Source organism: Lissotriton vulgaris, chromosome 4_1 (genome assembly GCF_964263255.1).
Source record: "Lissotriton vulgaris chromosome 4_1, aLisVul1.2, whole genome shotgun sequence".
Classification (NCBI taxonomy): Eukaryota; Metazoa; Chordata; class Amphibia; order Caudata; family Salamandridae; genus Lissotriton; species Lissotriton vulgaris.
In genome coordinates this window covers 1,733,107,515-1,733,128,924 of record NC_141691.1, presented here as the reverse complement: position 1 = coordinate 1,733,128,924, position 21,410 = coordinate 1,733,107,515, and the positions used below count along the sequence as shown (strand labels likewise).

Genomic DNA, 21,410 nt, shown 5'->3' with positions numbered 1-21,410 from the left:
TGCCAGTGTCTGTTCAATTGTAGTCAAAGTAAAGGTTGTTAGCTATTGTGGTTTGAAGACTTGACTATATAGTCTCTACTAAGTCATTATAATTCCTAAATAACACTTTGCCAAAAACACCTTACCAACACATGTTTCACAATGATTTAGATTACTTCTTTAATCCAAGATATTTGTAACAAATACTGTTTCACAGTAACTTTTCTCTCCATCTAGGTGTGACGGCTGTATTCAGTGTTGTGCAAGCAGCAGAGCGCTCCAGACTTTCTACCTTGTTCCAAGGCACCAATGCAACACAACGAAGATGCTCTCCTGCAAGAGCGGGTGAAATCATCGTTACACTGAGGTAGTGAATAACAAAAATGTGAAGATAATATATGAAATTCATATCTGTCTTCAGGTTGTCTTTCATGAAAACAATTTCACTTATGGAGTAAACAATATGGAGCTATTTAACACAAGCTAAAATATATTTATAATTCTCAACATAATCACAAATGTTTTGATCATAGACCCATCTTACAGACTGAAACTGGGCTACAAGTGGCAGCATTGGATCAGAATGGGCCTTGGACAAGAGGAATAAAAGACTACCTAAGATGGAGTCTCACCAACATATCTTGTGCCTCTTTTACAAAAAAAGTGTTGGCAAAGCCAATAGGTCTCGACAACAAAAGCTATTGGCTTTGTCAATGTCTTTTAGCCATGCCACACAGCAGCCCAGCTGCTTTGAAACAGGGCTGAACGTTTGGGGGATAAAAGCGATTGGACATGATCAGCATTGACTACGTGATAGCCATTTTTTGCAATGTTACACGAGGGGCAATGCAACAATGCAGAAAGGGCAAGCGGGTAGGAGAGGGCAAGTAGCAACGTGAGGGCTAAAATGACAAAACAATGTAGTAGTACTGTCAAAAAATGTACCGCATTATGCTACATCATTTTCCTTATCTTGCTACATAAAAATGTAAGTAGCCATATTCATAAGTCACAAAGGACACATAAGTGACCATGGCTTAATTGAGGCATTGTAGAAAAAGCAGGTATAAGGAAAATAAACATAGCCACATGCTGCGGTCTAAGACAGAGCAAACAAGTGGTTTAAATCCTATCCAAAGCATGGTAGCAGGTAGGTTGAGCACTCACGAAAGGTATCTGCATGTAAGCCAGCCTTTTATCCTTATTAGTCTACTTGATGGGGTATATTTTTCTAGGCTACACCAAAACAACGTTAACATTATGGAAACGGCTGTAATGTTTTAACAGGTTGTGTCTGAGTGGTCCTGGTTCGTAATACAGTTGTATAAATAACTAGCTTTTACAGTGTATGTTACCACAGTCTTGCCACTGGGTAGCTCTAAAACCTTGCATCACTGTTACTTAACAGATAGTCATTTTACTGACTGAGGAAGGATGAAAGGTCGATAGAATTCTGCATTAGAACTGAGAATGTGCATCTGCAATTATGAAGCATTTTATCAGTGGGTCTTCGGCCACTTGAAGGAATATGTAGCTTTATTCCTTTTGTGAAATATTCAGGCGCTTGGCTGATAACTTCTTTACATGTTGAATTTAAATCAGATTCACTTTCTCATTGGCAATCAACAAAGGCGATGAACCAGTGACCGTATCTATTTACTAATTGGAGTTTTTCCTTGCAGATCTCTGCAGCAGACACTTGATCCACTGAGATGTAATACAGGAAGATTTATTTTAACCAACCAGGGGCTGAATATGGTAGAAGCATGTTTTCATGGTTGTCGCCGGGCTCACCTTTAAAAAGGTGCGCTGGGCGCAAACAGTGAAAATGTGCTCTTTTACCATGAATGTGCTGCCTGCAGGGGAGCCGCAAACTCGTGCTGCCCTGGGAGCAGGGCATTCAGGTGAAAACCGGAGCAGCTGCTTTACAGCCGCTCTGTGTTTTCACTGTGCAGGCGGCACCCGCCTACACTTTTGAAGGGGATTAGAGATCCCATGCAGGTGGGTGCAGGCATGGTACCGCCGGCGCAAACACAAGAAGATAATGGCAGAGTGCTGAAACTTTTCAGACACATACCCCCAGTCACAGATCTGGGTTGAATCCATCATCGTTCTTTAACTCACTTCTCCACCCCAGTTCAGACAAAGCTATATGCAAATCAGTCTTGACCCTGGGCCTCATGGGAACAGTCCAGACCGAACTGCAAAGCCATGTCTTCCCTGGACCTGAAACAAGCACCTTGGGACCGGTTTCGGCTAACGGCCTTCATCAGGCAGGCTTGCTTGAATCCAGTGACAAAGTGAGCAAGGGGCCCACGTCTGGGCATACCCTGCCAACTTAGTGAGTGTACTTACCCCCTGCTAGAGGGCTGCCAAAAGGAGGTGCACTCACAGTGCGCCACCTACTAGGTGGCGCACTGTGAGTGCGCCTCCCGAGGGCTTCTTTACCACTGCGCCCGTGTCTATAATTTGGCCCGGGCGCAGAGGCAAAGGGATTCCCTCATTTACATGGGGCACATCCTCATGCAAATGAGGGAACACCCCCTGCAGCTAGTGCTGGTGCTTTGTGTGCCAGCGCTATCGGTATTACAGAAGGGGGCCACACAAGCATCTGCAGCCCGCACAAGCGCCTGCAGCCCATTCTGTAATACCAATTTGCCCCGGGGTTGGGGGGCGCAAAGCGGGTACAAACGTCTCCTGTGCCCCTGGGGCACCCACTGTAATCCGGCCCCAGTTATTAAACACTATCATTAGAAACCTCGAAAAATGGTGCTACGAGGGACGAAACAATATAACATGCTGGAGGGTGGAATTTACAGTACTGGAAGAAAGAGGAGCCGCAACAAAGACAGGGTCGTGACAGGACCCTCATTCTTTTAGTTTACGTCCAAGGTAGTCCTTTCAGCACCTCTTGGTCAAGGGCCTAGAGGGATCACGATTTACACAAAGGAAAGAAAACATTTTATTCACCCAACACTGTAGCTAAACAAACAACTCCAGTAATGCAAGAACAACCTCTTAACAATGTTTTGACACTTTTGTGGCATTCGCCTAAGTGATTAAATATTCAGAAACTGAACGACGAGAGTGTTTAATGGATTAAGGAGTCTGTTTCTAATTGTGTATGGGAAGCTTATTTTCTTCTTATGTAATTTAATGAATATTTATTATGAAATGAATTCTTTCTAATTCCCCATGAGATCGGATCCTTTTCGTATGTATTTCAGCTTTATTTACTAACCTGGTTTTACACATTGTTTTTCAGGAAATGACCGTTTTCACAATGAGCTTGCTGGCTTCTACAATAGCAAGAACATACCCCAGGGTGAAGCAAAGCAATATTCCTTTTTGTGTGATGAATATAGGAAGAAGAGAAAATGGAAATTGGAGTACCCTCAAAAAGCCTTTGCGGGTTTCCTTGTTCAAGTCTTCCAGTGAAGCCGCTTCTTTTCCTGGGTGGCGAAATAATTGTATTTTGACTTTTGGGAAAGATTTTCTGTCTACTAAAGCCAGTAGTTCAGAGGTTAATTTGCCAGAAAAACCTCCAACTTCTATTAGCCATCATCTGCAGAAGAAAAGTCCACCGTTCAGCACAGATATTGCAGCAGTACGTGATGGTAAGTTAAATTTCAAACTAGAGGGTCTTAACATTACATTTCCTGTATTCAGACAATTTTCCAAAGTATGTAGTTCTGTAGTATTTTCGGTTGCACAGATGCTGCCGAGTCTCTGAGGAGTACCAAATCTACTCTCACCAGCCAATACAAATTGGAGAGATGCAGCAAAGTTCTCCCATCCAATTTGGCTTGGACACAGCAGACTCGCTGGGCATAGCGATTTCCATGACCGTGGCCGTACATCACCACGCCTGGCTGAGAACTGTGCAGATGAGCGTTTTTAGGTCTCGCCTGTCGATGCGCATGCGCATCGAGCAAGCAAGACTATGGGGGCTTATCCACTCTTTATCCACTGCAAGGAATCGTGGCGATTCCTTGCAGTGCCCGTGACTTTTAAGCTCAATGCGCATGCGCATTGAGCTTAAAAGCGCGTGCACGTCCGTCTTGTTTTACCCGCTCCGCCCCCTCCCCTTCCCGCCGTGTCGCATTTCTCCTCCCCCCTCCCCTCTCTTCCCTCCGTCTTGTTTGTTTATTTTACCCGCTCCGCCCCCTCCCCTTCCCGCCGTGTCGCATTTCAACATACTACGCAATTTGAAACAGCACTTTTCGCAAATGGAATAATAGTACTTGAGGCCCGTACTTGGGTGACCAGAGTTTTCTAAAAAAAATGTATTCGTTGATTCCTTCTCTCGTGAGACCTCCGCCTTTCTACTGCCACCGTTTCACCGCCATTTTAGGGGAAATTTCCATTTCCATCGCTACTTATACTTATTCCACGCTGTCACTAAATCGATAGATGTGATAGAAAATCGCACTGACTGCCATTGTGTTAAAAAGCCACCCATGCACTCTATAATACAGCATTCACCTTGTTCACTCTTTTCAGCCCCTGATACTTTCTCAAAGCCGAAATAGGTTTCATCCTCCGCTCGGCTGCAGTGGACATCGCACACGGAGACCTGAACCACTCTCCTGAATCGGCAAAGACAAGCTAGACGCCTCCAGAGAGTGCTATTCATGCAAGTCGCCATGTTGCTCAACCCCTCACCCTCACTCACCCTCAACCCCTCACCCTCACCCTCAACCCCTCACCCTCAACCCCTCACTCACCCTCACTCTCACTCACCCTCACTCACCCTCAACCCCTCACCCTCACTCACCCTCAAGCCCTCACCCTCACTCACCCTCAACCCCTCACCCTCCCTCACCCTCAACCCCTCACACTCAACCCCTCACCCTCACTCACCCTCAACCCCTCACCCTCACTCAACATCAACCACTCACCCTCACTCACCCTCAACCCCTCACCCTCACTCACCCTCACTCACCCTCACCCTCACTCACCCTCAACCCCCCACCCTCACTCACCCTCACTCACCCTCACCCTCACTCACCCTCACCCTCACTCACCCTCACTCACCCTCAACCCCTCACCCTCACTCACCCTCAACCCCTCACCCTCAACCCCTCACCCTCAACCCCTCACCCTCAACCCCTCACACTCACTCATCCTCACTCACCCTCAACCCCTCACTCACCCTCACCCACCCTCAACCCCTCACCCTCACTCACCCTCAAACCCTCACCCTCACTCACCCTTACTCACCCTCAACCCCTCACCCTCACTCACCCTCGCTCACACTCACCCTCACTCACCCTCACCCTCACTCACCCTCACCCACCCTCAACACCTCATCCTCACTCACCCTCACCCTCACTCACCCTCAACCCCTCACCCTCACTCACACTCACTCACCCTCACTCACCCTCAACCCCTCACCCTCAATCCCTCACCCTCACTCACCCTCACTCACCCTCAACCCCTCACCCTCACTCACCCTCACCCACCCTCACTCACCCTCACCCACCCTCACCCACCCTCACCCTCACTCACCCTCAACCCCTCACCCTCACTCACCCTCACTCACCCTCACTCACCCTCACTCACCCTCACTCACCCTCAACCCCTCACCCACCCTCACTCACCCTCAACCCCTCACCCTCACTCACCATCAACCACTCACCCTCACTCACCCTCAACCCCTCACCCACCCTCACTCACCCTCACTCACCCTCACTCACCCTCACTCACCCTCACTCACCCTCGCTCACCCTCACCCTCACTCACCCTCACTCACCCTCACCCTCACTCACACTCACCCTCAACCCCCCACCCTCACTCACCCTCACCCTCACTCACCCTCACTCACCCTCAACCCCTCACCCTCACTCACCCTCAACCCCTCACCCTCAACCCCTCACCCTCAACCCCTCACTCTCACTCATCCTCACTCACCCTCAACCCCTCACCCACCCTCACCCACCCTCAACCCCTCACCCTCACTCACCCTCAACCCCTCACCCTCACTCACCCTCAAACCCTCACCCTCACTCACCCTCACTCACCCTCAACCCCTCACCCTCACCCTCCCTCACCCTCACTCACCCTCACTCACCCTCACTCACCCTCACTCACCCTCACTCACCCTCACCCTCACTCACCCTCACCCTCACTCACCCTCACCCTCACTCACCCTCACCCACCCTCAACACCTCATCCTCACTCACCCTCACCCTCACTCACCCTCAACCCCTCACCCTCACTCACACTCACTCACCCTCACTCACCCTCAACCCCTCAATCCCTCACCCTCACTCACCCTCACTCACCCTCAACCCCTCAATCCCTCACCCTCACTCACCCTCACTCACCCTCAACCCCTCACCCTCACTCACCCTCAACCCCTCACCCTCACTCACCCTCACCCACCCTCACTCACCCTCAACCCCTCACCATCACTCACCATCATTCACCCTCACTCACCCTCACTCACCCTCACTCACCCTTACTCACCCTCACCCACCCTCACTCACCCTCAACCCCTCACCCACCCTCACTCACCCTCAACCCCTCACCCTCACTCACCCTCAACCCCTCACTCACCCTCACCCTCACTCACCCTCACCCTCACTCACCCTTACTCAGCGCAACCACAGCATCTTAAACTAAATATATTTAATAAACTTTAAGCTATTGGCAATATAAAATAAAATCCATTTTATTTACGTATTAATTATTAATTTTCTTTTAAAGACATTGATTTTTTTTATTTCAATACATATAAGTCACATATAAGTCCCGTTAATACAAAACATGTTGCTTTACAAATGCTAGAGGTGTCACATTTACAAAAATTATAACTATTGGCTTTGTAAAGAAGAAAACTATTAATTTCGCTATTTAGAAAAAACAACACATAAATAAAAACAAAAAAATAAATAACACCTATAGCTCAAACTTTACTACTGCGAGACCTATTGCATTTCCAATGCTTGTTTAAACTATGTGGGTATACCTATTATGGGGAACACTAAAGGGTGCCTAGGGGATCCTAGGTTGTTCAAAGAGATGTCACTGGAGTGATATCATCGGTTTCAAAATAGTCTAAAAACAAATATAATTTTGCCATAGTATTTGGCAAATGCGAAAAGAAATATCTGAACCTCTGCAGTTTTTGAAATGTTAATATGTTCGTGGAAGACAAATCACAGTTTTTGTTAAAAACCTCACAGCTCTCTCCAAAGTGCCGTTGATGCTTCTGTTCTGAATACTTCAGTATTGTTAATTTCATACACCTGATTATGTTAGGACAAAAGGAACATATATCATGGTTTTTACACTTTTCTATATCTACTGATGAATCCCCATCCTCCCTCTGTCATACTTGCAGTGTTTTACTTGGCATATATTTATAGTAATACTAGAGAAGATTACCATTGTACAACAGTCTACATTTTGTAAAGTAGATGCTCTACTACAAAGTTTTAGTGCGCTTGAAATTTGTAACATAATGTTTGCAAGCAAATATTACGTCATTTTAAAATGTACTGACTAAATCATTTTATGCAAGGGACAGACGCTGCATGAAAATGTTTTGTTAATCATTGCTAAAAAGCAATATGTAGAGGATCTACCAATTACCCTTTTGTCTTTTCTCCTTCCACCTGTTTGTTTTTTAAGCATAGATCATGTGTATCCTGCTGTATTATGAGTCAGGAACATAAATTCCTTCTGTAAGGGAATAGAATTAATGTTCACTTAAATTATACGGCTTTATGAACTTTCTTCCAGCTAAATCTAGTTCCTGTTCTGGAAGGTTTAAAAGTGTTTTTGGTCTCTCCCATTATCCCCACATTTTTGTTTTTATAGGAAAACACAGAGCTTCTTCCCTTAAATTAATTGTTTGGCTTTGCCTAATTGTTGGCTCATGCATGAGTGCTGGCGAATATATACCATTACATCGCATGCGTTTACAACCTGGTCGTTACAATGACCGCATTGTTACATCGCAGGACATTACAACTCGAGTTGTTACAACTACTTGCTCTACATGGCGGGCTGGAATTAGGAATAGTATAATTTACTATTCCAACTCCAGTGTGTGCAACAGTAGGGAAGGTGTTGGAATAGTAAATTATACCATTCCTTATTTTAGAGCGCCATCTAGAGCAAGTCGTTGTAATGACTTGCGTTGTAATGTACTGCGATGTAACAACGCAGTTGTTGTAACAACCGCATTGTAAAGGTAACGCAATGTAATGACCGCTTTGTTAAGGTTGTTTCCCCGTGCTGGCAAATCATGACCAAGATGATAGCTTTCGCCTGGTAAACTTCTTATTGCTGAATGTCAGTGACTCAAGATGGCTCTGATGTGGCATTGTTGAAAAGACTAGCTGGAGGAAATATTTAAAATTGTGCATTTTATGTTAAAAGCGTGAAACTTGGCAGTAGTAACCAGATTGTAATTTTATGCATTGCTGGAATGAAGCACCACAAGCTGCCATAATTAAAATGGTCATCAAAGTATGTTTTTCATAACTCCTAAACTAATCGATGGATTCCTTTTTTAAAAATGTGTTCAGTAGTCAATTCTTCACAAAAACATGCAGCTATTTTTCTGCAAGGGCAACTGTTGTATCTCAAAATTCTTCAACTGTATTGATTTAAGGAATTGGCTGCCTTGATAGTGTCTGATTATTTTAAACGAAGAAGCATATTAACCATGATGTATGATTTAATTACCCTATTACAGATGCAATGCTTGCGAAAAAGAGTAGTGGTATGATTGCTGATTCATTTTTGGGCCTTGATATATATGTTTTGATTATTACTGATTTTCTGCAAACCAAATCAAACAGCAAATACTGCACGTAGCATTTGATAGACATTTAGCTTCAGATTTCCTACCTTTGAACTTCCAGGCATTGGGCTGGATCCAGAAGATTTTTCTTAGCAGTACCCTTACACACCCGTAGGTAGCATCTGTCCAATCTGCTTGACGTCATCAGCGTCATGTTCGTCGTCATAGTGACGTCCACATTGTCAATATAACCATCTCTCCAGCGCACTGACATCAGTTCTTTTTTTCCGCACCAGCCAGCGCGGATCCATTGACGAACGCTTACCACCCTGTCATTTTTTGACAGACGTTTTTTGACTTTTTATCAACTCCTTTTGGTGTGCTAGGGATGACTTGTAAGAAGACCTTGGGGTTAAAGCTGTGCGGTGCCTGTCACCGTGTCATGTGGTCTGTGACTCTTAGTGTGTCTCTGTTGCCTCGAGCGTGACCACGACACAAAGTCATGCTCTGATTGCAGGGCCATGGTGGGGAAGGCTTTGAGGGAGCGGTCCCTAAAGCTGATTGCGGCCCAGCGTCCAGCACCACGGAGGTCGCCTCGCCGATCTCGCTCCTGATCCCAGCTTTAGTCGAGAGGAAGGTCCAAGCACCGCTCTGGTGGATCAGAGTCTTCTTCATCGAATTCATCGAAGTGGGGTAAGAGGCACCACTAAAAGCACATGAAGTCGAAGCTCGCTTTGACTTTGCCCCATACGTCTCGTGACGAGACTGAGGAACCTTGGCGTTCAAGGCCCACTCCGTGGAGCAGGTGCCTGGGTCGACTTCGCGTTTCCCTCCCTTTCTGGGGCCTGCAGTGACCCACGCCCAGTTTAAAGAGTTTATGACGCCAGGGTGCCATATTTGGGCGATCTGACCTTGCCGTTGCCCCCCTGGCAACCGTAGGCTCAGATGACGGAGGAAATCCCGAGGGTTCCACGCCTTCGGCTCAGGCTCTGGCTCCACGTCCTCCTACTGGATCTGTTCCCGGGTCCACACCTCCACAGCAACCTGCCCCGGCTTTGCGTCCGCCCCCGAGGTCCTCGGTGTCGCCGGCACCCATTGGCGGCACCTCCCCAATCCTCATGCCCAACGACACAGATCCGGTCCGGCGTCCATATCACAGAGACCGGTGCAGACGGAGCCGCAGGGCTCCATGCCGTTAATTCTGCCCTATTTTAAAGGGTTAGGAATGGATGAGGAGGATTGGGAGGGGGAGCACCGCCCCTTAGAAACCCTGCAACCTCAAGACATGGACTGGTATGAGAAACTGGCTGACGCCAGTGTCCTGGACACCTTCCCAGATTCTGGCATGTTGTCTCCCCCCTAACCGGTCTATGGAGGAGGGGGCATCATTCGCGTTTGTGATGCATAGTGCTTCGGAGGTCTTGGAACTCCAGCTCCCTATGGTGGCAGTCAAGACTAATTTATTGGCAGAGGTCCTGCAACCAGTTTTTTCACCTCTGAACCCTTGCTGCCTTTCGATGAGGCCTTTACGGACGTTCTTCTGGGCACCTGGTCCAAGCTCAGCACATGGGCTTCTGTGAATAAAATGATTGCCCACCGCCATCGCCCTGCACCGGGCGGCCCAGTTTTTCCTCACCACTCATTCCACCCTACAAAGCATGGTGGTTTAAGCTTCTACTTCCTGTGTCACATTCCCTTCCACCCCCCCAGACAGGGAATCCAAGAGACTGGAAAGCTTTGTGAAGACATTTTTCTCTTCCACCAATCTAGCATTGCAGTCTGCGAACACAGCATGTCTTTTGGACTGTTATTCCCATTTGATGTGGGACACACTTGCACATATGCTGCTCAGAGTCTCGGAGGAGGACCAAATGCTACTCCCCCAAGCCTTTTTAGGCGGGAGAGATGCAGCAAAGTTTGCCATTCAATGTGGTTGGACACAACAGACTTGCTCGGCATAGGGATTTCTATGACGATGGTCGTACGTTGCCACGCCTGGCTTAGAACGTCTTGTTTTTCAGGGGATGTCCAAGCTAATATTATGTACATGCACTTTGATGGCTTCCTTCTCTTCGGAGACAAAGTAGATGGTGCACACTTGACCGTTTCAAGGACTCGTGAGCTATGGCCAAGTCCTTGGTCTTCACCGCTACATCCTACCCTGTGTCTGCTTTTCGATCCTTCCGTGGCTTCTTCCGTGGCTACCAACCATGCCAAACCCTGTTCTGGCCATTGGGCCCACAATTTCAGCAACCTCTGCAGGCGTGGAGGCAGTTCACCGTGACCCAGAGGGTTGGGAGGCCAGAAGTCGAGCTAAGCCACTATCTCCTCCTCCACCGCAAAACCCTCCTTGTCTGACCCCCCCTAGTTCATTCGCGACCAGTTGGTGGCACAATATGCCATCATCTCCACCACTGGCAGGACATCACCTTGGACAGGTGGATGTTGCAAATAGTCCAAAAGGTCTATTCCCTGATTTTCGTCCCATGCGTCTAGGGGCAGTCTTTTGATAAGCTTGAAAGTTCCCCTTCGAGACTCCCTCTCCATCCATGCCTCCAGTGTACGATATGCTGACAGAGGATCACCTTGCCTTACTCTGCGATGAAGTCAAAACTCTTTTGGCCAAGGGAGCTATAGAGATGGTTCCCTGATCAGAAAATAGGCTGTAGTTGTGATTCCTGCTTTTTTCTGGTCCCAAAGAAGGACATAGGCCTACGTCCTATCCTCGACCTCAGATGCCTCAATTACTTCCTCAAAAAGGAACAGTTCAAGATGCTCACTTAGCTCAGGTCCTGTCTGCCCTGGACCCAGGAGACTGGATGGTAGTGCTGAACTTGCAGGATGCCTATTTTCATATCCCAGTCCTGCCTGCCCATTGTCGCTATCTGCGGTTTACAGTAAGCAACAAGCAATTTGTTTTTCCGTTCTCCCCTTCGGCCTCACTAGTACCCCTCTGTGTACACAATGGTGACAGCCGTGGTCGCAGCCCAATTGCGGAGATCAGGGGTTCCTGTCTTCCCCCCCCTCTCAACAACTGGTTGGTGAAGTTAGGCTCGTCCAAAGCAGTCGTCTCTCACCTCCAGACTTCATCAAACCTCATTCATTTGCTGGGTCTCACTATCAACGTGTCAAAGTCACACCTGGCTCTCTCTGACACTTCTTTTTATTGGGGCGGTTCTGGACACGGTGCATTTTCTGGCTGATCCTCCCGATCGGCGATTCCATGATATTCAGGCTATGTTACCGATGTTTCAGCCTCTATCCTGGATTTCAGTGAAAATGAGACTGAGGCTGTTGGGTCTCATGGCCTCCTATAATTTGCTGGTGGAGCATGCAAGGTGGAGCATTCAGGCTCTGCAATGGGACTCGAAGTTCCAGTGGGCACAGCAGCGAGCAAATCTCACCAACCTGGTTCAGATATCAAAGGGCACTACAAAAGACCTGCAGTGGTGGCTGACAAACGGCGATTGGGTCAGAGGCAGACCCCTCACCCTTCCCCATACAGATTTCATAGTAGTGACAGATGCGTCTGTTCTGGGATGGGGCCGCCTTATAGTGGAGGTGGATATCTGAGTACTCTGGTCTCTAGTGGAAGCCAATCTCCTTATCAACCTATTGGAGCTTTGAGCGATCCGATTGGCACTGAAATGTTACCATCCATTAAGGGAAGGCTAGATCAGGTGTTCACGGACAACACTACCGCCATGTGGCACTGCAACAAACAGGGCGGGTAGGGTTGTGGACTCTCTGTCAGAGGCCCTGCGCCTCTGGACTTGGCTGGAACACCAGGGCATTTCCCTGGTGGTGCAACATCTGGCTGGTTCTCTGATCGCCAAAGCAGATGAACTCAGCGGAAAGTGCCTTTGCGGATCACGAGTTGCTTCTCCATCCGGCGGTGGGTAGTTGTGGTTAGATGTGCTCGCCTCCTGAGGAGAATGCGAAATGTCAGTAGTTTTGTGCGCGGGAGTTTCCAAGGCGGCTCTTGCGCTGTGATGCTTTTTGTCACGAGTGGAGCTCAGGCTTCCTTTTCCCCATTTTGTCCAATACCACTTCTGTCCAGAGTGCTCCCGAAGATCAGTACCGACAGGGCGCAAGCCATTCTTGTGGCTCTGTATTGGGCACAGAGAGTTTGGTATCCTGAGCTTCTGGCTATAAGCATCGATCTACCGATCAGGCTGCCCCTTCGGAAGTATCTTCTGTCAAAGCAGCAGGGGAGGGTCCTCCACCATAACTTGTCCACTCTCCGCCTCCTTGCATGGCGATTGAGTGGCGACAGTCGACCGCTTTTGACCTTGCGAAGGTATTCTGGCAGCCCGGCGTTCCTCCACGGAATTGGTATATGCCTGCTGATGGAACAAATGTTGAAAATATTGTAACATTCTACAGAGCGGTCTATTGCTTCTCTGGCAGATATTCTCCTGTTTATCCTTTCCTTAGCCAAGCGGGGCTCTGCTTTAGACACCTTGAAGGGCCACCTTCTGCCCTCTGCTTTTCTTCGGCTGCCAGATTAGCTCACTTTTTAAGCCCCTTCTGGTACAAAGGTTTTTGAAGGCGTTAACCCACTTGTTTCCCCTTCTCCTTTTATTATGCCACAATGGGACCTTAATTTGGTCCTTACTTTCTTGATGTGCGCACCCTTTGAGATGCTGCACAACTGACCTCTATGGTTGCTCGCCATCAAAACAGCTTTTTTGGTGGCAATTTCCTCTGTGTGGAGGGTGAGCGAACTGCAGGCACTGTTATCACAGCCTCCTTACCTGACAGTCTTTCCGGACAAAGTGGGGCTAAGAACTAGGGCTTCCTTCGTGCCCATGGTTGTAACTCGACTTCCATCTGGCTATCTGTTACTCTGCTCACTTTTTATGCACCTCCACACCCTTTCAAAGTAGAGGAGCGTCTCCACCGTCTGGACCCAAAAAGAACAATATAGTTCTAACTCGGGTTCTGGGTGGATGACAAACTCTTTATAGGGTACTAGGAATCAAAGAAGGGGCGTGCTGTCCAAAGGAGGACCATATCTCACTGGGTTATCCCCGGTATCAAAATATGTTATGCCTTTGCAAAGAAACAGCCTCCTGAAGTCCTTAGGGCCCATTCCACCAGGGCAAAGACAGCCACCACGGCCCTCCAGCGTGGGGTTCCTATCGCTGATATCTGCAAGCGGCCATGTGGGCATCACCGCACACGTTCTCCAGACATTATTGCCTGTATTCTCAGGTTCGTAGGGAGGCTTGTTTGGCCACTCGTTCTTGCAGGATTCCTTAGTTTAAGCTTTTCCACAGTCCCTCCTCTGGGGAAGGTATTGCTTGGGTATCTGATCAAAGGTAAGGAATCTGCGGCTAGATGTCTCTATCGGATGGACAAGTTACTTACCTTCAGTAACACCTCATCTGGTGGAGACATGATCTAGCTGCAGATTCCTTACCGACCCAATCATACTCCCGCACTGCAGGATTGTTTTTAGTGTCAGGCTGGTCCCTTTCAAGGCCCTAGCTTCTTTTTTAAAACACCATGGTCAGTCACTTCATGGCTCCACATTTCTGGCATGGACAATCGTGAAAAGTACTGATGTCAGTGCCCTGGAGTGGCGGTTAAATTGACGACGCAGACGTCCCAACGACGAACACAACGATGAACGCACCACACGGAGCTGACCAATGCCACCTACTGGCAGAGGTACTACTAAGAAAAATCTTCAAGATACAGCCTGACGCCTGGAAGTTCAAAGGTAAGGAATCTGCGTCTAGACCATATCTCTATCAGATAACTTGTCCAATAGGTACAATGCAGTTCACACTGAGCAAATCTGTAATAAGGGAGTGTTTCAACAATGTCAATTGGGAGTCGTCTGATGAACATATCGTATATTCTCAAGATGTATTGCAGCACCACCATCTATAGAGGGACACATATGGATATTTTTCTTATATAAGGGATGCAGGCTGAGGGACCCTTCTATCTAACCAGTCAGCAGAGGCTGCAACGCTTGCTCTGTAGTGCCGTTCAAAGCAGCAGAGAGTCTGTGCTGAGGTGGTAAGCAGGTAGGATTTCAGCTGTGCCCATAGGTCGTCATGTGAGTGGTAGAAGCTCTGCAAATTGCTCGAGTTGGGTGTTGCAGTACGTGCGAGATTCAAGACAAATTTTATATTTCAGAGCTCTATCTCTACCCCAGTGGCATTCTATCAATTTTTTAGCTACTAGTAGTGATAAAGCAGTGATTTTTTTTAAGAGTGATTAGAACCCCCAACCATGTAGGCCTATCTTAGTCCATCTGAATTGCAAATCCAAGTATGTCAGATAAAGCAGAAATGAACTCACTCCAGAAGGCATGCACAGGGCTGGCTGTCCAATCTAGCTATTGGTAATCTGCCTCTGTGTGTATTTCATCTGATGTAGTTAGAGTCCGTCCAAATCCTAGAGGCTCACTGCAAAATAATGCACCCAGTACTAATATGTAAAATGGATGATAGAAAGTTTGCTGCTTGGGGAGAGTAGCAGAATCTCCACCCCAACTCTGACATCATCTCCCCTAGTTCAGCGTCCCAGCCAGTTCTTGCAAGATAGTCAACACTATGTGCCTCATCTTGTATCAAGTGGTATATAGTGGCTATAAGCTGCTTCATAGTAGTGGTAATTAAGAATTTTTCTAAAGTTTTGAATGTGTCAGGCTCTGATTGTAATGAAGGTAGCATAGACCCACAGGCCTTAACCCCCAGTACCGTAATACAAAAAGATATATAGGGGGTGCAGGTGGAATTCTCACTTATGTCTGCCAGCTTCTTAAATTTACCATTTTCTGTGTAGACTACCCCATGTTAGAAGGCCAAAAGAACATTGCTTTTGTTCATGTGTTGCTGGAAGCTTTGGATAAACAGTTTGGGGAGTCCAGAGGCTTATGTACCATCAGTATCACCCCAGGCATGGATCATCATACAGCAGAATCTATTGGGAGGGGACAATATCAGCAATGATTAAAGCGGCAGAGAGGTCACGTTGTTCAATCAAACAGCAGTATGAGGCAGTCGGGGGGATGGATTAAACCAATAATCGTCAATTTTTTCCAGTGCACACAAGTAATAAAATTCAAAGTCGGGTACTTCAAAGCCACAGAGGTGAAAGGACAGAGCCAGCATCTTACATCTAATTGTAGACTGTTTTCTGGCTGATGCCAACTTAATCATCTTGGATCTGAGTCTACGAAAAGAAGATCTGTTAAGAGCGAGATGGATATTCACAAACTAATTAAGTAATTTCTGCAGAGCAACCATTTTCTTAAGGGTGATTTGTCCTGCAAGTGAATGCAGTAGAGACGTCTAGCGGGTCATCTACTCCGGACCCGAATCCCCGGATATTTAAGTGAACCTTCATGCCATATCATTGGGAAGTGGGTTATAAATCTAATTGTATTGGCAGAGAGGGGGAAACTTTATGATTTTCTCCAATTAATATTCACTCCAGACAGGTCCCCAAAAGCATATGAATTTCCACCTCATGGGATGGGAGTAAGACATTCTCCTAAGTTCCTCAAAAATAAATCCATGTTATCCCCATGTAGAGAAATAAAAAGGTGCCAACTAGTGTATCTGAGGGCATAACTAGAATAATACTGTTGAAATTTTTCGGCTAGGAACTCTAAGGTTATGACAAAAAGAGTAGGTGAAAAGGGGCAACTCTGGCGTGTTACAGAGGAGATGGCGATGGTCTGCGATATACGGTTATTGATTGAGATACAGACCATAGGGGTGTTGTATAGTAAACTGATCCACTCTATGAATCTGGTAGGCTTGCCAAGTCTAACCAAAAGCCTTTGAGCCATGTAGGAAGACAGCCACTTCATCCAAAGTAGGTTTTACACTCTGAATTAACCCAACAGGGTACACAACTTGTGCATAGTTGCCCTTCCTGGGATAAACCCAGACTGATCCAGTAGTTCCAAATCAGTAGGAACAGAAAACCAGGCGGGTTGCTGTGAACTTTGACAAACTCTTGGTGTCACAATTTATAAGTGCGAGTTTTCATTTATTAGCTGACTTCCGGTGTTTTAGTAGGGCTATTAGGATGGCTTCACAAAGTATTGGGGGGTTGTCTGTCCGCGCCCTTGGACTATTTAGACATCATATCTCTTAAGTGGTGCAATATGGAGGCTTAGTAGCCATGTCTGAGTGATAGTTCCAAGTCTCTAATTTAATGTTCAAGGCGTGTTGTGTGTTGTCAATGACCATCAGGATCAAATCAGTCTTGGGTTTGTTGGGAAAAATCCTTTAAGCAGTGCAAATCATTTAATCACCACATCTGCAACAAAAGGGAGTACAAAAAGGTTTTTTATACATGCCAGGATAATTCAGCTGGGAGAGTGATGTGCTATGAGCTAAGCACAAGTCAGTCTCAACTAACATACACTTCAAGTCTACTTCTTATAATACTAATTTTGGCCTAGATCCATATTTATTACAATGTTCACAATAGAAAAAGATTCCTTCTTTTCCGTTCTGTCCCACCCAGATTACATAGATTTATTTAAAGAACAGCTCTTTCCTGTTGTTTGTGACTTCTCAGGCCAAACTAACAGACTATGTATTGTAGGCAGGACGTTCTCAGCTCGAATACAATGAAGAGGAAAAAACACTTAAACCAAACCGCATTTCCAGATACAATTGTGCAACTTTAACATGCACGTTTAAACAGCATTATACAGTTTTTCTGTCTTTACATAATATTTCACAGTTTGTGGGCACTTGACAGATAAAACTGAATAATAAGGTCCTAAATCTAAATTAGGGTTTTGATTCCTTTCATTCCCCTCTCTAGTTGATTCTTCGACTACTACCGCACTACCCCATGCCATTCTCCCAATTCTAAATTTTGCATCTCTTTCTTTCTCCTTATAGGGAACATACCTCCCACTTTAGCTGTAACCCTCTTGCAACATGCTTTGATAAACTGAAATACTAGGTACATCAATAGCAGCAGAACCATTATAGGCAACAAGGCCTTAGACAACCCCGACATCCAGGACGGCACCTAATCAAACCAGCCAGTGAACCACTCATCTGGAGCATCCCCCTCTTTCTTCATCTGTTTATGCAAATTATGCAAAGTCAATATGGCCTGAGTTAGATTTCCTTCATCTTCATCATTCGCCGGTATAAAAGTGCAGCATACTGAATATAGTTTTTTTACATACTCCTCCTTCGATTGCTGTCATTAAGTCCAAAACTTATCTGTTTTCCATCACCATAAGTCTGATTGAACGCAGCTCTTCTTTAATTGCATTAAAGCCATCTTCAGTAGCATTTATGGCTTTCATCAGCTCCCAGCGGGTGATCTGAACCCAGCGAGCAGTTGCTTTTACTTGAAACATAGGTATCAGACTTCCCAAAATATTTGGGCGTCATTGAACAACGTATACTCTTTGGGCACATCCTGCCACACTGAAGTTCCAAAATACTCATCCATCCTTTTTCGTCTGTGATGATGCAGCAAAGTTGATACTTTACTCATGGAATGCAAAGGCAAATCTTTTACTTCTTTTGCTGGTATTACCATAGATGGAGTATGCAAAGTCACCAGAGAGCAGATTCCGCTCCAGTCGGGGGGTAATTGAGTGTATATTCGAGCTCCACACTGCCAGAAAAAAAAACATAAGGCTGGAGGTACCGCCCTGCATATCGGCATTGTAAATAGTTGAAATGCAATTGAGATTCCATCCCACTTTAACAATCCCACTTCCCTGAAAGCAAAGAGAAAATCTCATTAGTTTCACAGCCAGTTTGGGATGATGTTTAGTTCCAGTCCATATATATCTCTGTATGTTTTCATCCCATACTTGCTGACATGATGCTTTTATATCATCAAATCTCAAATTAATGTTTGTTTCTGTGCCATTCCATAAAGATATAACCCTACATAAAAACCTAGCTCCAGTAAACCATTTATTATTGGCAAATTATGATGCTTCAATACTTAATACTGGCCTGGCTGCACAATCTGGGGGCAGTGGTTTGGCAGAATAATTATTACAGGTGGATGGTGGATTAGATCTACCTAGAATACCTTGTTCCAATACGGCTTCCTCTATATGCATAACTATATTTCTGCCCTGCTCCTTTCATTCTGGATATCTCTTCGATTATCTCTGTTTCATCTGTCAACATTTGCAAAATCTCATGAGTTGTATCAAATCTGGTTGTATTAACTCTAGCTGTCATAGGACTAACATGTGTTGGCTGTAACTGTGGTTTTATCCTACACAAGAAAAGATGCAATAAACACTTTGTCATATCAACAGGCACTTCTTTAGGATACACAAAAGGTGGTGTTTCTATGGCATGGGGAATAAGAGAACATACATAACAACTATAATTTTGTGTATTGGTACCCATATCCTGCATGCTTTTGTACCACAAATTATCAAGTAGAGAATCATTCAGAGGATGTATATCTGTTTCATTGAAAACAGCTCTATGAAATCATAATACTACTTCCCTATAGGTGGGATCTTTTGTATCTACATAATACAATAGCAAATTATCAGAGTAATAATCATAACCACTGAACTCCTTATTATACTATAAAAAATAACATTTAGCTGTCTCTTCATTGTATAATTTGTTCTTGGACCATTGCCTCCTCCACTCCTTGCGGTAGTGAGGCCCAAAATGGAATAATGTCCATTACGTGCATCCAGTTCTGCATCCCCTCCACTTTTACTGCTGTTGGCGTGCTCTGTGTTACTTGGTAGGGGCCTAGAAACTTGGGATCCTTCCATGTTCTCACAAAGTGGCGCACGAAGACCCAGGAACCGATACTGATGGCTGTAGACAAGGGCAGGGGTGGTGCAGTACTGTTGGCCTATTGCAGCTGAACCTGTTTAGAATAAACCTGTACAGCTTTTGTTAATGCAGACATGTATGCATTCATTTCTTGCCAAACACTTTCTGATGCAGACTTAGTATCAGAACGAATCATTTGATTTTGTTTAAAAGAAAAATTAGAATGCCTACCTGTTACGACTTGGTAAGGGGTCAAATGATGATCTTTTGAAGGGGCATTTCTCAATGCATACAGAGCAAGGGGAAGGCAGTAAAGGCAATTTTTTTTCAGTGTCTTTCAAATTTTTGACAGTTTGCTTTTCAATAAGCCATTCATCCTCTCAACAATTCCATTATTCTCTGGGTGGTAAACTGAGGTAACCTGGTGTTCCACTCCTAATAGTGTAGTAATATGCTGAAATACTGTGTTAGCAAAGTGTTTTCCATTATCGCTGAATATCGCGGCCAGAACCCCCCACCTAGGTATAACCTCTCTCACCAGGAATTTGGCTGCCTGGTCAGCATCACACCTGGAGCAGGGTCCTGCTTCAATCCATCGCAAAAATGGACACACCACTGCTAACAAATACCTATATCCATTACATTTTTGTATTAGATCTACAAAATCTATGTGTAACTCTATGAAAGGACCTATTGGTTTTGGAATGGAGGATGAATGCATTTTTGGTGACCTCTTATTCGAGTACTGATGACACACATGACCTGAAGCTAGAAATACATCAACTAATGGTCCTAGCTTAGGGATAAACCAGCTTTTATTTAATTCATCCATCATTACTCTTTTAGAATTGTGTTTGTAAATGAAGTTGTCGAAGGGCTGTTATAAGTAATGACTGAGGCCTTATAACTTTACCTGAAGCTGCTGATCTATAAAGAAGATCTGAAATTCCAGTCACTCCATCCCATTGATTTCCAGAGATCTTTCTTATGTTGTGGCGTTGCATTTTGATTATCTAATAATGCATCTGGAGAAATATTCTCATAGTGTTGTATCTCAACTTCATCATCTGCATCTAGAGTGTGCATACTGCATGTTTTCATTGCATATAAACTAGCTTCCTTTGCTGCTGTATCAGCAACTTCATTTCCCGTAGACACCAAATCTGCTCCTTTTGTGTGTGCCTGGCACTTAACCCCTGCTTCTTGACACAGTATTTGCAGTGCAGCAATAAGGTCAGCTAAAAGATGTTGGTACTCTACTGGTGTCCCATCAGATTTAAGAAATCCTCACCTTTCCCATCTCTTCAGCCGTGAGTGAACTGTGGAAGCTACATATGCTGAATCAGTGTATATTGTTACCGGCTGACCCTGACAAGCCTGTAGGGCCATTATCAATGCTTTTAATTCAGCCACTTGGGCTGAGTCTTAAGATGGCAAGGGTAAGAGGTGCAATGTGTGTACGGTATAATCAGTAGGTGTACCAATAGCCTCAACAAAAGCTGCACCTGTGTGTCTTTTACATGTCTCCTGGTCTATCCATGAGGAACCATCAATAAACAATTGTCGGCCATCAGACAAGGGGTCCTCATGTGCCAAGTGATTGTCCTCCTCCAGTGTTGCACTACAGTCATGATCAGTGGGCTCCAGTGGGTGCACTAAAAACGTTGCAGAATTGAGTGAGGGAACTCACTCAATGCAGTTAGAAGGGTTTGACAGTATTACTTCATAACCTGTTGCCCTTTGAGTTGTCAGTATACTTTTACTTTTCTGCTGCATAGCAAATGGAGAGTGCTCAACATACAATGTTACAGCGCATCCTGCTGTAATAGTACTACTCTTTTCTACTGCAAAAGCTGCTGCTGCAACGCTCTCTCACAAGGAAAGTGACCTTTCATTACTGG

At 45.6% G+C, this 21,410-nt stretch overlaps 1 protein-coding gene and 1 pseudogene across 2 annotated transcripts in view; one reads left to right on the top strand and one right to left on the bottom strand.

The window, feature by feature from the left end:
- MTERF3 (mitochondrial transcription termination factor 3) overlaps positions 1 to 21,410 on the top strand; it is a 257,285-nt gene that overhangs the window by 43,148 nt on the left and 192,727 nt on the right. Inside the window, exons 2-3 of one of the 2 annotated variants that reach the window (XM_086966029.1) lie at positions 217 to 346; positions 3,245 to 3,596. In XM_086966029.1, coding sequence (XP_086822155.1) covers positions 3,248 to 3,596 — 349 coding nt within the window. In that variant the 5' untranslated portion in view covers positions 217 to 346; positions 3,245 to 3,247. The remainder of the gene's footprint in view (positions 1 to 216; positions 347 to 3,244; positions 3,597 to 21,410) is intronic. The other variant, XM_086966030.1, reaches the window with a different exon arrangement.
- Positions 17,561 to 18,238, bottom strand: LOC147724473 (endogenous retrovirus group FC1 Env polyprotein-like; annotated as a pseudogene).